Source organism: Episyrphus balteatus, chromosome 4 (genome assembly GCF_945859705.1).
Source record: "Episyrphus balteatus chromosome 4, idEpiBalt1.1, whole genome shotgun sequence".
In the NCBI taxonomy this organism is placed as follows: domain Eukaryota; kingdom Metazoa; phylum Arthropoda; class Insecta; order Diptera; family Syrphidae; genus Episyrphus; species Episyrphus balteatus.
The window spans coordinates 45,592,366-45,611,775 of NC_079137.1; the positions used below are offsets into that span (position 1 = coordinate 45,592,366).

The following is a 19,410-nucleotide window of genomic DNA, read 5'->3' on the forward strand; positions in this document are numbered from 1 at the left end:
GGTATTGAATTTCATCTTCTTCCCTACGAAATGGTTAATACTACCATTTTCTAGAGAAAAAGGCATATGAAGTCCTATAGTTTCAAGGTCCATTGCATTCAACGTAACTTCTAACTGCATTGTTCCACTTCGGAAAACTTTGGTTACATCCGTAAATCCTGATTAAGAGTGTAGTTTATAATTGATGAAGCTATCAAACTTGAATGATACTGATGAAATTTACAGATTTTGACAAAGTTTTTCGTAGTGGAACAGTTAGAAGTTTGGCTACTTGTACTGCGCTGAAGTTAAGAATTAATTTACGTTATTCCCCACAAAACTGAGTAACGCAGCCTAGGTGTAATAACTCTAAGAGAACTTGTACCCAATTTTAAGATGAGATCTTCAATTTTATCATGACTTATACCAAGAAAATGCGACGATTTGCATCAAGCGCAAAAGTATATGATTTAGAGAGTAGCATGCACTTTTACTGGATTGTATAAAATCCTTTAAGATCGATTTTAAGATGTCATTTATTTATCATTTAAGGTGAGATTGAGTTAGAAGAAAAACTATTTGACTATTATTAAGTCATCAGTGATTACATAGGAAAGAACTGCGATCACTGCGGCGTATGTGTAACTTTTTTTATATAAAAGTACAAATCCATTTTTTTTAATGAGATTTTAATGCAATGTGTTAGATTCAATCGCTAAAACCAGTAATTCCCATTCCATGATTAAAATTTCAAGAAAATAACATGACTTACTTTGCAAATAGGAATATTGTTTTTGCTCTCCTGTAAAATTAGGTGAAATAACTTTAAACGCGTCACCGCCGCCGATATCCTTTTAAACCAAGCTTACACTGTAGGAAAGTGGAAGTTTAGATTTTAAATCGGAGACTCTTTATTCTTTAAGAAAATATTTAAGTTAAAGTTATAAATGCATTTGAAATCATGTTTTTTTTTATCCTGTCTTATTTTACAGTAGTTGTGAACTAAACAAATTTCTTAATTTGTCATAGTTTACCTATTAGATGTTACAAACAATTTGCTAAGTGAGCATACCCCAATAAAAGATCAACAATGGAATGCTGTTTTTTTTTTTTTTTGTTGTATGTACAAAAAAACATTTTTACTATTTTTGGTTACTCACTTCCTTATTCTGATACGATTTCATTCACTTCTTTAACTAAACAAAGTTGATTAGTTCTCGAAGAATCCTTCTTATCTCCTCAACAGTCTTGACCCTCTTAAGGAGGCTAAGGTTTTTGTTTTTATTTATATTTCTGTCTTCATTGAATTATTTATGGTTAAAATGGTACGAAAGCTATATTCCTCTATCGTTCGATGCTCTTTATAACAGTTAACCATTGACATCACTTTTATAAAAATAAAATACCAAAAAAACAAAAAAAAGAAAAGAAATCTGCTCTAAAAAAAATCTACATAAATAAACAAAACAAACGAAAAAAAAAGCTGGCTGCTCATTCCTTTACTGACAAACAGAAACAAAAATAAAGAATTTATTATATTTTTTTTTTTTTGTTCTTTCAACGTAGACGCAACAAAGGAAGTATGTATCAACCCCACCACAACAATACGTAGAATTTTATATCCCCTATACGCTATATTATCTGTCTCTCGATAGATACCTACACCTACCCAATGATTTTTTACTAACAAAGCAGCAAAAAAACACAAAAAAAACTTGGATGAAAACCCATATAATGTAGGTACAATAAAAAAAAATAAAATAATTCTATAAAAGAAATTGAAGACGGGCGGATTCAGGCGATTTCATAAGATCCAGTGAATATTGTAAAAAAAAATAATGATGGAGAAAAGTTATTTATCGAGCCAAAAACAAAAAAACAAAAAGCTCCAGCAACAGGCACTCCTTCCTCTTATTGTAATTTTTTGTGTTTCTTGTTTGTTGTGTATTTATTTTCTGCGGCTTCTACCGTTCAATAACAATCATACACTTAGCTTCAGTTGTTGTTGTTTACAGTGCCGCATTTAGATTAGTCGATGTCTAAAGCACTCAGTGTGAAAAGGGCCTAAATATTTAGTGACCAGTGAATTTGTGTTAAAATTAGCTAAATGTTATCTATATGGCTTCTGAAAAAATAAATTTTGAGTATCACAAATTTTCGCTTCTGTTTTGTTAAGCTACTGAACAAGAAAAATTCTTTACCAAAAATCAAAGACAAAAATGTAAACAAAAAGTTTGTTTGAATTCCTTTTTGTAGTAGTGCTTTGAATTGCTCAGAATACTGCATTATATGAAAGTAGTACTACATTTCGGAACACAGGGTGTCTTAATAATTTTAGAAAATCTCAATCACAGTTCAAAAAGTCTCAAATCATCATACAGGTCTGACTTAAGTTTCCGTAAATAATGTTTCCCATTCTTTCTGTAGACAACAAACAAAAAATAGTAATATTTTACTTATAATTTGAAAATCTTACCGTAATTTCTTTTATAAATACACAGACAACCAATATGTATCGTTTAAGGTGAGATTGCTTAAAAAGAAACACTATTTGACTATTTAGTAAATGATTAAATTAGAGGGAAATAAGAGGGTCACTGGGGTGTATGTGTAACTTTTTTTTCTTAATGCTAATTACACTGTGTGACAAAAACCAATATTTAAAAATTACTTTTCTTAGAATCTAGAAAGTTTTTAGTTTATATTGAAAAATATAAAAAGTGGACACGAAATGTGAACAAATCATGCAGGATTTTTACTTTTTCCAATAACAAATCGCTTTTTACAAACGGCAAACTCTTTAGACAAGTTTCAGGAAAAGATTTTTTTATTTTATGTATACCCTTATGGTTAGAAATTTAATAAGTAATCTAAAAGCATTTTTAAAGCATAAGCTTGGCAACTACAGAAGAATTCCACATGAAAGTGATGGAAAAACAAGCAAACAGAAAACAATATGAATCTAATAGTGACGATGAAAGTATCCCCTCCTGATTGCTAAAATAAATTAACATTTGAGCAAGTTTCGTTACACAATATTTGTTTTTTTTTTAAATTACTTTGGCGAAAATGCATCTATTCATTACATGTTCAGAAAACATTAGGGACTAAGTATTTAACATCCGCCTGAGTATATTTTGAGTTTTTTGCAAGCCTTCACTTTTGACAAGTTCATAAAGCAGGGTATAGTTGCCTATTTTCGGCCGTCTCCAGTTTCCGGCCACCTTTCGCAAAATCGTTATAATTAGGGATTTCGTAGGGTTTATTCCAAAATTTTGCTCTTATGCTGTTCTCTTATATGTTAGAATAGAATACGAGTGAAAATTTGGAATAAACCCCTTCGAAATCAATAGTTAAAACGATTTTCCGAAAGGTGGCCGTAACAGGAGACGGCCGCAAATAGGCAACTCTACCCTACCTTGTCGCCGTTCAATGAAGTTAATTTTGTTTTTATTTTAAAATATTCATTTTAAACCGGTAGTTCAATATTAGAAATCCAAAAATGGTTTGAGCTGCGTGTTAAGTGTTAAGGAGTTTTCATTAAAGGGCGACGATGCGTAAGAATCATATTTATCAGTTCATCAATAAATCCACCACTGACTAATTTAATAAATTAAAAAATAAAAGCTAAGTTGCAATGATTAAAATTATCAACACAACAAATGGGACAAAATAAAAAATAAATGAAGCGTGGGGTAAACGATAGACAGCAAAAACGGCGATGAGAACAATAACAGAATATCAATTAAAAAAAAAAAGAATTATTTTTTTTTAAGTATTCTCGCTGAGTATATTGTTTTTGATAAATATTAATGAGTGTTTATTTTTTTTTTGTTATTGACAGAGAACAAAAAATACTCATACAATGTAGGCTAAAATATTTTTTTTTTCTAAACCGAAGCACATTGTGACAAATTAAATGACACAAAGGGATAAATCTTAGGGTTGAAAAAATATATTTAAATAAGCTAGGGTAAACAAATGGGGGAAGAAATTTGAGGGATTATATTATATAGAGAATGTCTTAAAGCTAAGAGTAAATTTAAAGAAAACTTATTGTAACCTTGTTAAAATATTATTGATATTGGTGAGGAAGATGTTAGTTTTTTTTCTGATCCGACCTTACATAGGTAACCTTGTGATTCCTTTCGTGCTGGTATAGAATCAGAATCGCTATAGCAGAAAAAATCACCCTAGCAAGATTTCAAGTGTGTCCCTCATTAATGAAGAATAAGATGTCTAATAGGGGCGCTATTTCTTCCATAAAAATGACATCTCATCAGAGATGTTCCACATTTTACATTAAAATGGAGATGTTTCCAATTTGTTATTTTAAGTACAAAATCATAGCTTTAAAATTCATAGCCTTAAATATACACGTTCACAAAGGACTTAAGTCCCTTTTCGTAGGATCCTAACTCCATAGTTCGACTGCGAACTTAAATATGCGTCACCTTAATGGGTCATAATCTCGCAAACAAAAAAGACATACATATATCCCATTTTGTTTAATTAGGACCTTAGGACTTAATTCATAATCGATTTGTGGAGTTATGGAGTTATGTCCCACTTCCCACTACAAAAAGTTGAAAACTTTAGACAAACCACTGAATTGAAAGCCTCAATGACTGTTTTATTAGACTTTTGAAATTTAGCTTAGTTGACGTACCATGTTCTCGTCTATGATGATGCCGTCCAATTTCGTTAAGTGTGGGGTAATTTCAAAGAACAATCCTACGCTTTTTGATTTGTTTAAATTGCATCAACTTGAATATCATTAAATTAAAAACAAAAAATCTAAACAAAAGCAATTCTTTTAAGTACATACTACTCGTATTTTGTATAAAGACATAATTTAAAAAGCATTGACTGGTATAATCAAATCTACAGAGACCCCTGTAAATGCACCTAACATCACAAATAAAACATCCCGCACTCTGTCAAGTGAGTTCACTCTATAAATAAATTAAGTTAATTATATAATTTAATGATTTCTACCTTGCTCTTGATGGGCAAAACTATATGACTTGATTTACTAAATCGTTGATATACGAGTAGTATCTGAATCAGTAAATCGACTTGAAAACGTGGTTTGAATTTTTAAGTAGACATAATCAAATTAGAATTCAACAAATGAGAACGCCAACCATTTTAATTTATCAAAGATTTATATGTTTTTTTGGTTTTGGATTATTTATAGAATTGTTTGTTTTCTTGAAAGACTTTAATTTACTAGTTTTTTTTTTTTTGTTGTTAAATATAAGATTAAAGATTAAGATATAGTATTTTAGATTAAGATCTTAAAACGTGCATATATTTAATCACGACTAATGAAAGTAACAACATCATCAGGTAGATTCCCAAAGCAATAATATATTTTCGACAATCCATTGATTTAAGAAAAACTATAAGTTTTTACATACCTACCTTAATGACAATATGATATAATATATACTTCTACTTTGTTTGTATGCTTAGCACCTTAAAGCTAATAGTACTTAATAGAACAATGGGACAATAAAAACGTTTCGACAACAATTATAAAATTGATTTCAAGGCCGCCGTACTGTCTGATATGTTGTTTATTCCTTAAGTAAAGTAGTCTTGACCTGAACAAGCTGTAGTTGTTTGTTAGCTTTGATTTGTTTTCTCTTTGTTGATTCTTTGATTCTGAAAAATAATCTCTCAAAGTTTTGTTTGAATAATCCAATTAGCGAGTGTTCCAGTTGTACTACGTAAAGTCGTAAAGCCTACATTAAAAGTAAATATTCCTATAACATAGTTCTCACAGCTTATTTTAATATACATATTCGTAAATGACGTTTTAAACGAATATAGAATATCCTACAAAAATTGTGTTGGTCGGTGAGATCTACTAGGCAATTATGTCATTTGGAAAAAGTTCTTAATAGATCCTTAAAGCATAATAAATGCACATTATTATTGTCCAAAAGTCCAAAAAGTATAATTGCCTTAATAATTTTTTAAGTTACATGTTAAACCCATGTTGAATTGGGTTTAAAATTTAGAGAAATTTATCCTCGACTTATTTAGTCAATTCACACATAGCCTTATAAATTCAAATACAGGAACCATATTGTGAAACCATTGTAATCCATCCTTCTTAATTCTATATCAAGAAAGTGAAAAATTTCAAAGTTGCACCATTTGCTGAATTAGTCGAGAACAAGCTTCAGCTACTTATCATAAGGAGCCTCTGATACACAAAGCATCAAATTCATAAAAAAAATAATTGGCCAACACACTGATTCACTTACGTATTATTTAAAAACAGGATTTTCTTCAATTTTTAAGATTTTGGGTTATCAGCCCAAAGGTTTTTTGTTCAAATTCAGTCTCCATCACTTGGACATTTAAACTATTTTAAAATCAATTGCAAATGAGTTAAAAATCGATTACAAAATCCAATTGAAAATTGTTTTAATTTGATTGCATTCTTATCATTACTATTTTTCATAAACTTCAAGACTAAATTAAAAAAAATTACCTACAGAAATTATAAAAAAAAAATCATAAAATTTATCTAAAAATAATCCTACACAATGCAATTTTCCAAATACATACATCTTGATTATCCGAATAAGCTTATTTGGAAAATTGACCCCCGGGCGTAACCCGAAAAAATATATTTAACAGATGCCCCTATTGATTACATATTGAAGCTTTTTTTATATTTGGTAGTTTCTTTAAATCTTGGAAAATAATTATCTAAGAAACTGACTCAATAGTCTAATTAAGCTGCTTTTACTGAATACCCTCCTCATGTATGTATGTATATGCATTTTGAAAAAATTAAATAACTAAAATATAGGTATTTCTACTTATCTAGGATAAAAACCTTCAGGTCACTTATCAATTTACATACAATAGAAGTTAAGATATAATACTTATCGAAATATTGATTGATATTCCGATATCAATTTTGTTTAGCTTATAATAAAAACACAACTCTGATTCTCTTATCAAAGTCCATAATGTCTGGTGTAATTGTTTCCAAGGCTCGAAAACAACCATATGGTCGTGTCGATGTGATGATGACTTACTTCACACCAAAAACCCCAATTGTACAAGTGTACAAATTGTTTGAGTGGTTGCTTGAACTTTCAAATATTCCCTAATCTTATCACAGACATATAAACATAAATCTAATCAATAAAGTTTTTGCTAAATATTGTTTTATTTTTTTAATTATTTCTAGGCCATAGGACCGGTTTCGGAACTTTCAGTAACCATCCACCAACGTGACCTAGTTTGCATGCTACCTTGCAATTCGTGGGTTCTTAATATTTGCATCAATTGCAATACAGCTATATGTGCTAAGCACACCTCAGACTCGATCTATCTGCTCAATTCCAATCTGCTTATTAGCCACGACGAGCTGGTGCAACGCAAAGCAGAAAAATCCTATTCTGAGACTTTTGGTATTCTAATAATGAACCACCAACAAATTCACCAACAACAACAAGTCGACGATAATCCCTTTCACATAAGAAGCAATAAGGCCAATAACCGATTGCGATCACTCACACAGAATTTGCAATCGAGATTGCAGAAGGAAATCGCCGATACGGACGAACGTATACACCGTTATACGGAACAGCAATTTGCTCTTTTAAAGAGTTTTCGTGAAAAGTCTGAACAAGAATATCAAATATTAGTTAGTCTAGTTAACCAAGTACCTGAACAATTGATCGATGCCATGGGAACTGGTGCGAACAGTGTCCCAACCACGCCCACCATAACCACCCCGACTAAAATCGAAATCGGACGAATCGGGGTAGCAACATCCAATATAAATAATAATAATAATTCTTCGTTAAGTGCCATGGACAGCAATACTCAGACATCGTCGTCTGTGCAGAGTGTTTTTTCGTTCAACAATAAGAAAGTTACAAGCTTCGATACCCCACCAGCGACACCCGAAAGCACTCCAATGAGTGTTGGCAATAGTCCGACATTTAATAGGCAGCAACAGGCTTCCATTGGTTTGAGCAGTGTTGTCGGTGGACATCGTGCTTCCATTGGGAATGGTATGTTTTATATAAATTCATCAAGTTCCATTGCCAGCGGTGCTGCTGGTATGGATGGAGATGGTGATTGTCTATTCGAGTTGGAAGGAGTGGAAAGCTATTCAATGGCACCAAGATCTTCTATTCCACAGAATATGTCAGATGTTGAAGAGAGTGCTGAAGATGCCGAAGGTATAAAAATATTATGGAACTATTCTAATAGAAACACAAATTCATGATTTTTATCTTTTTAGACGCATTGGCTGAATTGGAGGCTGCCATTCCCATTCCGGGAAATCATGCTAAAAAGCAAAATATGAGAGATTTTGCTAGAAGTCTTCCCATAGCCATAGCTAATTCTGTTAACGAAGGCACTTTGATCACTGATTCGGATGACGATGTAAGTATTAAATTTGGATTTAGTTTTTTCGATGTATGTATTTATTGGGTTTTCGGTCTGTTACAAACATAGCTTCTTTGTGATAAGATAGTAACAATGTTTCTTAAACTTAAGACATGTTGTGCCTTTTGAGAACCATGGGTGGCTTTCTCGAAATGATGAAACTATTCCCGATAAAATGAGTAACATAGTTTCTATCTTGTTCCCATGGCAGACTGGGTAAGGAGATTTCTGCACTTCTGACTACTTGTTCGACCTTGACCTAATGAATACCTAAATCTTATTCAGGTGTGGTGGTAGGAACTGTAGAACCAATAGTATTAACAATGTTGACTTCTTCTAGTTGACTGTTAGTGTTGGTTTTCATTACAAATTAACATTTGGTGGAAATATCCTCTTCAGATAATTAACATTGCTTCTTTATTTACAATATTTTCTTCTTGAAAAAGTTTCGTACTTAGTTCCTTCTAAACTATCCCTATAAATAACGTTTTTTCTCTTTCAAGCGCTATTCTCCTTGTAAACAGGTGGTGTAAATATATGTATGTTTTGAAAAATGCTCAATGGCATCTGGACAATTCAATGAGTTTGTTAAGAGAGTTTGTCGCCATAGACTAAGGCGATCCCTTCAGATTGCACTCACAAACGTTGAAGTACCGCCTTGTATGTAGCTGAATAAATGAACTTGTAACATAGCAGCATATACCTAGTTACCCGAATGGATGTAAGTCGATATAAGGGTACAAAAATTCCGTTTGTTAAATAGCTCTTCCTATTTGACCAATATGATCCGATTGATTTATAGACCTCACCATCAGAAAACCGGTTATATGCAACCCTTCTGTGATCGAAATTAAAAGCACTAATTCCATTCCAGAAGCGACGTCCTCGCGTCTGTCGTGAAAACTCAAGCCTGAAAGTACCCGTGCGTCGTTATTTTTTATTATAATCTGATAGCAGTGATAGCTATTAAAAATAACCTATTTTGCTAACGCAGACAGAAGCAATTCTAAAATCTTTGTAATTTTATCAAAACTTACCTCATTTATTAAAGAACTATATTTAAATAATTTCTTCGTCCCGGTGATGTTTCAATAAATTTTCAAACTTCTTGCTCAAGGGATAATACTGTTTTGGGGGATGTTCTTAATTGTTAAAAAAAAAAGATGTCAACAATCTAAAAGTAATACCATGTCAATTATTACATTCAAATTAGGGCACACTGCATTGGATGAGGTGATATAATAATAGTATAATTTCACAGATTTTTTGAATTCTCTCAGCTTCCTAACAATACCACCACACATTACACAGCTCAAAATTGGAACAACCGATAATTTTCCTTCTCAAAATAATTCAACAACTCGCAAAACTCGGCGTAAAAAAGTCAGCGAAACAAGACCGACAAATTCGTTGTTGAAGATGTTTTGATTTTTGAAATCCCAATTGTTCCATTTGAATTAACAACTTAATTTCCCCTTCGTCTTTTACTAGGCGTACTGAGTCTATCCATAATTACATACATTTTTTACTCTGAATGGTCCAATGACCAGTATATTCTAATGAAAGGCATTCGAATATACTGGTATTAAAACTCGTGCTCCATCTACACTTGGGCCAGCATTCTCTTAAATGATTTTTTTTAATAATAATAATAATAATTTATGTTTTTTTTATACTTTTGTTTTGTTTCTATGTTTAATGTGTTTATTTATAATGATTCATTTTTTTTCTAGATTCTCGAAGATAATGTCGACATTGCAGCTAGCATTAAGGCACTTGCTAAAAGTGTACATGGCGATGCAGTTTTTGGTGACTTACCCCGACCACGATTGAAGTCACAAATATGAATTTTGAATTATTATATATTTTTGGACAAAACTATTTTTCTTTATTGATAAAGATTATGTTTAATTTTTTATTTTTTACTATTCTTTGACTTTATGTGCAACTTAAGAAACTACATAATAACGAACTGTTAAACATTGTATTCATTTTTTTTTTCTGTTCGAATCTTGTAAAAAAATGTTAATCATAACGCGCTGTTTATTTTTCAAGACCTAATTTCAAGAAATGTTTGATTAAATGTGCACCAGCAGAAGTCGAAATTGTGTTATTTATGAATCAAGCTGTTTGGCACATTTTCTCAATATTTTTTTTTTTTTTTTTGTTTTGACGAATTTTGTTATATTTCCATTTGAATGAAGTATAGCTTTGTATTTTTTTTATGAAATCGCATCCGAAAAAAGATGTCGAGTAAAGCCTTAAAAAAAGCTTTCTTTTGAATTCTTTAAAATTTTTTTGCATGCCAAGTTTATTTTTTTTCTTTTTGTTTTAAAACAAAAAAATAACCAAAATATTGAATTAAGACAAAAATATTTTTTTAAACTATATTACTCCTACACTTGCATTCAAAGATCTCCAAGAAAGATTAAAGAGCTTTAAATTAAGTATGAAAATTTAAATTTCTGAAATATCCCTCGAAAATCAGCGCGTTGTTTAAAAACAACAAACAACTTTAAAGTATTTAAACAAACAAAAAATTAAATACCAAAAGCGAATGATTAACATTTTTGTTTTACATATTTGTTTGCCTCTTTTTTATATTGCACAAATTTATAAACATTTTGAAAATGATAATAAGCAAATAAAAGTAAATCGTGTTAAAAACTAAGCTCTATTCATAAGTAAAAAATATATACTATATTATATACATACATCAATGTATTAAGTTGTTGTTTTTTCTTCATGTGTATTGAATTTGTTTATATCTACATTTATATGAACAATGAAGATACGGAAATGTATTTTTTTAAATAATGCAAATGCAAAAGATTTGGAAATATAAGCTTGAATTAGTATTTTTTAAGAAAAAACTTAATAATTCATAAACATATGTATATCGATGGAGTGTTTTTTGATGAATATAAATTGCTTGCATTCGTTGTTCTTATAAAAAGGTAAGTTGATAAAAATAATATGTAATTGTTAAACTTGAGCTGACTATTTAAAGTCAATTGTTATCTCTCTTGTCCGATAATAATCTTTTTGTTTTTTAAAGAAGAAATATCTTTTTTCGATCATTTAAAAAAAATATAAAAGTAAACAAAAATTTTACTAATAATTTTATGAGATTGGAAATTGGATTGACACGTGAATTAAATGAAAGAAATGACTCTGAACTAAGAACATTAATCCGCTTAATGCGTTAATGAAATTTGTATAGAAAAGAATCATCTTAAAGTCAAATTTATACACAAAACAGCCTTTCTCTCGCATATAGATTAGAGTTATTATAAAGGTCGTTTGTGAAAAAAAAGAAAGAATATACAAATATGAATTCAAGATTAATTTACTTTTATCTTGTTTTCAAATCACCCAACAGATTGCAATAGAAAAGCGCATATACAAAAATAATAATCAAACTTAAAAAATGCTTAGAATTAATATTAACTAAATAAAAATAGAATATTAAAACATTTATATTATCTACCATCTAAATAAATTTTTAAAAAATAAAGAAAAAAATAAAAACATTTACTGTGCATAAATGTTTTACAAAACAAAATTTAACACAAAATTTTATTACACCAATAAGACATAAATAAGAAATATCCTGATTTAGAGAAACCATTTTAAACGAAGAATATTAACAGAAAACGAAGAAATGCTATTAAATGAAATTTCAAAAGTAAACTACTAAGAAGAAGAAGAAAAGTATAATAAGATTTTTTATATAGAATTATATATATATATATTATGTATTATACAAAGCAAAGAATACTTTACAAAACAAAAAAATATACTGTTAATGCGATATATGAGACGGAGTTACTTACAGAAATAAAAGTATGAAGTTTTTTTTTGCAAAACTTTCGTGTATGTTGTATGTTTTATTGTTTTACTAACTTTTAGTGGAGTGCTTGATGTGTATCTTTCTGACTCTAGATGCTTATCTTGAGTCTTAAAAGTCTTTCCTAGAACAAAAAAAAAAAAATTTTGTTATCTCGGCGTTGTATTCCTACGAAGAAAATAATAATTTCTCTAAAAATAAAATTCATGAAAAAAAAACTTAAGGGGAGCTCCAAGTATGCCCATGACATTTATTACAGTGGAGGGAATCTGAGCTCTAATTTATTCGCCATTTTAAATATGAAACGTGTTAAATCGCATATAAATTTTAAAATTTTCCGTTAAAAATGACAATTTAAGCTAAAATTTAGGTCGATCTGCTAAGGTTTCGAAAAATAAATCGCTTAATTTTTCACTATAGTCGATGGAGTTGCACAAAAAAGGCCCAATCTGTAATGTATTTATACTATCGATGTCTATATATTTTAAAAAAGCTTTTGTTAAAAATTCATCAAATTATTTGTGTACCATTTTTATTTTCGATATGGGTACTATAAATCATGTTGACTTTTAACATGACATTACGACAATAGAGAACACAAAAAATGGTCCAGCAAGAGCGTTTGTGTGTATGTATGAGGAGCTACAGTGTTAACATATGTTCGGCTCACTTCAACCTGTTCATCTAACGTTTTTTATAATAATTTTTTAGAACTAAAAAATACTAACCAATTTTAGAAAAGCTTAATTTTCTCAATCTCGAGTCCTAAGATTTTGATTAAAAAAAAGATAAAAAAGTGTTATTTTTTAAACAAGATCTATCTTATTATGAAAAATAATTGAGGGTTATAGTGAATAAAAATTTCCCTGGGAATGTTTCCCTTGTTTCAAACATGGGAACAAAAATGACCATGAAAAGTTTTCCTCGGAAATTCTTGCTATCGGCAATCAGATGCCCTATTTTGTAAAACGATTATCGTTGAAACTACTTCGTTATCGTTTAAACACGATTACGTATTACGATAAATCGTTCTATTTCAACGATACTTGTTAATCTTTACGAATGCCATTTGTCTATCGTTTGACTTTTGTGAGCCTCATAAAACCTTTCTGCTTTTACATATGTAATCGCTCCTTGGCGTGACTATCATTTACTTTCCGCTTGTTTCGTATTACGTAATAGACCCCCAATTAAGTTTAGCTGTCATTTCATTCTATTTTTGTGCCCTAAAAATAAATCCCGTAGGAGATTCACAATCGCATTATAAATTCCGGGGAAATAAAATGCCTTTCAAAGAATCGCTTTTTTAAGCTTTTGACATTATCCCATCCGAATTTATTATTTCTCTCTTCCTCATTTTACATTTTGGAACTAATAAAAAATCAGTTTAGCGGAAAATATCGACCGAAAATTACCATCGGCTACGATTCCCGAAAAAACAATCACGGAATTCGTTCGTAATGGAAAATTTCATACAAATCGTCACTACGATCGGATTTTGTGATAGTTTGTTTTTTTTTCGGGAATCATAATTTTTTTTCATTCCTAGCCTAGAACGTCCACGTTCCATACAAATTTGCCCATTCTCCTCTGTTTGATTTTTCTCTTTGAGAAATTCAAATAAAACATAATTAAACATTTTTGTAGAAAATAGTTGATATATTAATTTTATTGTATATTTCTATATTATAATAATTCAGTTTATTTGTTCGTTACGTATACAATTTATCTAGTATTATAATCAAAAAATTTTGTTTACAACAGTTTTTCAAACTCATATTACATTATTCAGCTTTTATTTTCTTTTTCTATTTTTTTGAAAAACAAAGGCACAAATTATTAATTTTGAGCGACTAAAAATAAAAATAAAATAAGAAAAAATAAAATAGCAACTCTTTTTTGATTCAATTCAAAAATATATCTATGTAAATTACTTTCTAATCAGCCCAATCGGCATCATCTCCAGTTTCATCTTCATCTGATGAAGAATTTTGATTTTTCGCAGGTGGTGGTGGAATTAAAGATGACAAACGACTCATTACACCTCCACCATCGGTGGGATTTCCTTGTCCATCTTTAGCTCCTGAGATTCCTTTTCTCCGCATAAGAAGTTTATTATGTAAATCAGCCATTAAATCACCACCAGAGGTTATTTTCGGTTTGTCCGGCACGACATCAAGTTGTTCGGTGGATGTTTGTCGGGCGACATCAGCAGCAGCACGTAAACGGCCTCCTCGAGCTCCACCTGCCTTTCGAATGGCATCCATCAGATTTGACCGAACATCAATTTCAGGAGCTGCTTTTGGTGGCAGTGGATTTTGTTTCGATGGAGCTGCCATAGGTGGAGCTGGCGGTGGAGGAGGCGGTGCAACTGATGCAATTTCAGGCATAACCGGCGGCGGCGGAGGAGGCGGTGGAATTGGAGATGTAGAACTCATCACCCCCGCTGGTTTAGGTGGCTGCTCTGGTGTTTTTAGAACCGAAGGAATTTCTTCATCTTCGATTTGAGTGCTCTCAACAACCACAGGCACTTTGGGTATTTCTAGAAAATTTTCAAAAAATAACGACGGAGCAATCTGATGGGTGTCAGCATGATCAAACTGAATGTCACCCGCAATGCCAGGTAAATCAGGCAAATCGGCTGGCAAGTCAATAGTCGGTGCCTCATTCAACTTGGGCGTGTAGAAGAGACCTTGTTGTCTCTTCTCAGCACCTTTTTGACGATTGCTCAACGACAATGGTGCCGGTTCTATAATTAAACCACGACCAGTGCCAACTTCCGCCTTCTTGGCGCCTTTATTTCGATTTCTTTGAACTCGACTCATCTCATCGGCGGCCTTACGAGCACCGTAAACGTTTTCTGCTGTACTAAACAACAAAACTGAATTGATAGATTTTGAGTTAGTTGGAATGTCACCAAGTCCACGATGACTGGACACTCCAGCGGCAGTTGATTTCTGTTTCGCACTGCGAAAATGAAAAAATACCAATTTCTCTTGAATATTGGTTGGACCAAGGTCAACTCGACTCGTTATTTCATGGTCATTTAGGATACTAGTGTTTGAATCGATTGCTTCCGCATCGTTGAAGGTCAATTCGATGTTTCGAAAAACATGCGACGAAGGAAATTTAGCTGGCGAAAATATTTTAATAGCCTTTTTGGTGCCAGTGAGGTTTTGAATTTTTTGCGAAGCTAAATTGACACGCGAACTTAGTTCGTTGATTTTGTCATTGTTTTTCGAAATACGTTTGTCGATACGATCGAAAATGTTTGTTATTGTCGATTGTAAACAATTTAAGGCATTAGCTGCTTGGATAATTGTTTCTTCGTGGCGTAAATCGGGAGGTATAACTGGTACAGTATACATTGTTATTTTTTGAGTTCGATAAGATGGCTAGTTTTGATGTTATTGCAATAAAAATAATTGAGTTTAATATTAATTTGTATTAATTTTTCTTATTGAACGACCTCACCCAATTGGATAATTTGATATGAAATTGAGGAAATTGCATATTTTGACAATTTGGTAGATATGATGACATTTGGAATTGTTTACTGATAAGAATGGAAGAAAAGTGCATTTTCCAGGGGTGTGTTCAAGCTGATGGAATGATTTCTTTGTAAGAACTGTTTGATTACTATCAGACATATTATTTTTTGGTGGTAGCTGCGTTTTTGTATATTAAACCAACGTGAATTTTTTGCAGCGGCTGATACGACTATAACTTGCTTAATACAATGGTGTAGCTGTGGCTGTAGCTTTTTGTAGTGTCAAAATTTTACTGAGGGAAACAACAACAAAAGTTGGAGGCAGCTGAACAAAAAGTTGAGAATTCTTCAACTTGCGCTACAAGCTATAGCCACAGCTGTATTCAGGGGGTAATGGTTTCAAATTTGCTTTTATTGTGTCAATTTGGTGACTTTTTGCAAAAGTACTATGAGTTTGAACCTTATTATAAACATTTTGCAAGATAAAAGGCTACGTTAATAGCCGCTTTCCTTTGGAGGTGGTAAACTACTCATGAGTAGAAACCTAGTACAACAACTACAAATTATAGTATCTACTCGAGCAGAATAAGATCATGTTATGTTAGCATAGTTATCATCCACCCATGAGTAGTCTACATCCACCAAATAAACGCGGCTGATGTTCTAGCCGGCTATGATGGTGCAGTGAGAACTCTCCATAGTCATTCTAAACAAACGAACGAGTTTTCCAGAGATGCCGAGATGTGACTGACTGGTGGCATGATTCTATGTAGCTTTTCGCTATTTATGCTATCATACCGTGACTTAAAAATCGATAAGGAGATAATGGTGCATATCGATTTCATATTTTTGGGTTTTTTCTAAAATCATTTGAAGTGTGAAAATTGGTTTGATGATAGATTTTTCACGGAGAAAAATGAATCTAGTATTTTATACTCCATATGACTAGTAAGGAAATTAAAGTAAAAAGCCCTAGATTTTAAGTAAAATTTACCTTACGTATTGAACATTTCTTGGCTCCGTAAAGTAATTTTTATAAGAAAATTATGGTGAACAAAATAAAGTAGTATATACCTAACGAGTACCAATATTTTCTTTACGTAGAGTAAAATAAACCTTCATCCAAAAAAGTGTATGACTCTTTTCACTTTAAGATTCTAGTAAAACATATTTTACAAATTTAACTATCCTATGAATAAGTTTTACCTTACACTAAGGTAATAATATTACCTAATTCTAGGAATTTTCCCCTATACATAGTAAAAACTCTTAATTGCTGTCATTGAAAAGTCTGCCATTTTGTCTTCCATGTGTTTTGGAAATTTTGTTTTGTCAAAGCTTTTAGGTGTCCGGGTGCGGAATAATCAATAAAGAAATAAAATCTAAAAAATTCTTTTCTCATTTGTGTTTTTCTTTTGGAAGTGAAATGTGTTCATTACTTTTTGTGTTCTTTTATGCGTTGTTATTGGCTCCGTAATTACGGATAGCAATTTTTTTTTCTTGTGTTAGAATAATATATGTATCCATATATGCATTAACATCATTCAATCTAATTAATTCATAAAGAACTAGAAAAAAATTGGATCAAATAAAGTCAATTCCATTTTTATTGATATTTTCCTAAATAAAATTGTTTGTTTGCACCTTACAAAAATTATAATAAACTAGGTAATTTATGTAATTATTGAAAAACATAAGAGGGTCATACGTTACTTACTTCTAAATAGCTTTGAGGATTAAGTACGTGTTACATAGTTATGCTTTTCAATAATTACAAAAATCACCTTTTTTATTATAATTTTTGTAGGATAAATGCATACAATTTTATTTAGAAAAATGTCATCAATAAAAATGAAATTGACTTTATTTGATCCAATCTGTAACTAAATTATATACCTTCCATAGAGAAGTTCAATTTACTTTAAAAATCAGTATTTGCAGCCTTATAGTAAGGTAAAATATGCACCTAACTTTCTAGTAATTTCTATTAGAAATTCATACAAAAAAAGGCTTTACTGTAAAGTTAATCATAAGCTATAAATTTACTAGAAAAGTAAGGTAAATTCCATTTTATTGGGGAGTCATCCCTATTTGAACTTTACATTAAAGTTAAATATACCAGAAATAAGGTGGTTCATACCTTATTTTTTCTCCGTGTTGTTACGAGATCCACATTGATAGGTACAGGTATAGCCATGGTTAATGATGTCGATTGTGTTTTTCTTTTAGTTCAAGGTTTGGCCACACCGAAGGGTACATGCGGTAGCGGTACGGGTAATTGTATGAAAAAAATTCCACATCTGAACGTTGATGTGTCAGTTTAGAATTTTTTTCATACAATTACCCGTACCGCTACCGCATGTACCCTCCGGTGTGGCCAAGCCTTCAAGGCTTGGCCACACCGGAGGGTATGCGGTATAGCGGTAACGATATTTGTACTAAAAAAATTCCACACCTGAACGTTGATGTGTCAGTTTTGAATTTTTTTCATACAAGTACCCTCACCGCTACCCGTACCGCTACCGCATACCCTCCAGTGTGGCCAAGCCTTCAGTCTTCTGTCCCTACTAGTTTAAAAAAGGGCATTGATTTTGACAGCTGAGTCTTACTTTGTCGTGGTTACAAAAAACGAGTTGTGCAAAGTGACCATTTAAAGGAGAATGAACAGAATGCGTCTTGTCGTTCAATAAGATATGGCAATGAACAGAATGCAGTTGCTTGACGGGCTGTCAAATATACATACAAAAAACAGCATTTTAAGCCCAGTACGCAGATCGGGAAAAATTTTATTTCTCATACAAATTTTTCTCGGGACAAATTTTGTCTTGAATATTTTTCCAAGCAGTATGCAGTTCACGCGCAAAATTTAAATATTTGGAGCCGCTGAAAAAAAAGTCCCCACTTAATTTTGCGCGGAAAAATAATGTTCGAAGCATTATTCTGCTGGCAAAATTGTGACAAAAAAAATAAAACAAAATTGAAAAAAAAATTTAAACAAAATTAAGTGGGCGACTCTTCCCTAAAATACTTGGAAAGTGAAGACGAAATAAATAAAACTCAGAATCAAATAGAAATTCAATTCAATTTAAGTTTATTGAGACTTTCTTTTTTTTTAAATTTAATTTGAAAGAAGAAAAAAATTTGTAAATTGAAAGAATTTACTTGATTTCTCCACCTTTTTTTTCACTTCAGATTCTTTGATGTAGTCAGCTTAGAGCAAGCTGTATACTACTATCAGAGGGTTCATCATTAGTGCATGTGTTAGTATGTGTTAGTACCTTCAAAATTTTGCGCGGGATAAAAAAATGTTATGTAAAGATACATTTTTTTTTCCCGATCTGCGTACCAGGCTTAATAGCCTTTTCACACCAAACCCAAAAACGCGGTTTATGGCAAAAAGTTTTCAAAAACCTGAAAAACGTTCACACCACAAATTTACAGGTTTTCGTTTGACGTTTAAAATTTTTTGACATTCTTTTTTTTTGTCTGTTGTCAGTTCTTTTTTTTTTGTCTGCTGAATTGTTGCTGAATTCCTCAAAAGGTTTGTTTGGTTATTTCGTTTGGAGTTGAATGTTTTCATTTTCAGGTTTTTGGCGAGTTTAATCAAAAACTTGTGTTTTACGAAAACTTGTGGTTTATGAAAAATGTATGGAAAAAC

General features: G+C 31.4%; 2 protein-coding genes across 2 annotated transcripts in view; one reads left to right on the top strand and one right to left on the bottom strand.

Annotated features, from left to right (window-relative positions):
- LOC129918325 (uncharacterized) overlaps positions 1–10,577 on the top strand; it is a 46,329-nt gene extending 35,752 nt beyond the window's left edge. The window contains exons 2-4 of the mRNA XM_055998802.1: positions 7,199–8,201; positions 8,264–8,409; positions 10,146–10,577. Coding sequence (XP_055854777.1) covers positions 7,199–8,201; positions 8,264–8,409; positions 10,146–10,259 — 1,263 coding nt within the window. The 3' untranslated portion in view covers positions 10,260–10,577. The remainder of the gene's footprint in view (positions 1–7,198; positions 8,202–8,263; positions 8,410–10,145) is intronic.
- Positions 10,578–13,913: 3,336 nt separating this feature from the next.
- LOC129918327 (WASH complex subunit 1) lies at positions 13,914–15,765 on the bottom strand. Its single transcript, XM_055998804.1, has 2 exons — positions 14,197–15,765; positions 13,914–14,115 (listed from the first exon to the last, which is right to left on the bottom strand). Exon 1 carries the CDS (start codon positions 15,628–15,630, stop codon positions 14,200–14,202), a length of 1,431 nt encoding a protein of 476 aa, XP_055854779.1. The 5' UTR covers positions 15,631–15,765; the 3' UTR covers positions 13,914–14,115; positions 14,197–14,199.
- Between the last annotated feature and the right edge of the window lie 3,645 nt (positions 15,766–19,410).

Excerpts from the sequence above, each read along its gene's own strand:
- LOC129918327 (XM_055998804.1), bottom strand. The coding sequence starts at position 15,630 with ATGTATACTGTACCAGTTATACCTCCCGATTTACGCCACGAAGAAACA.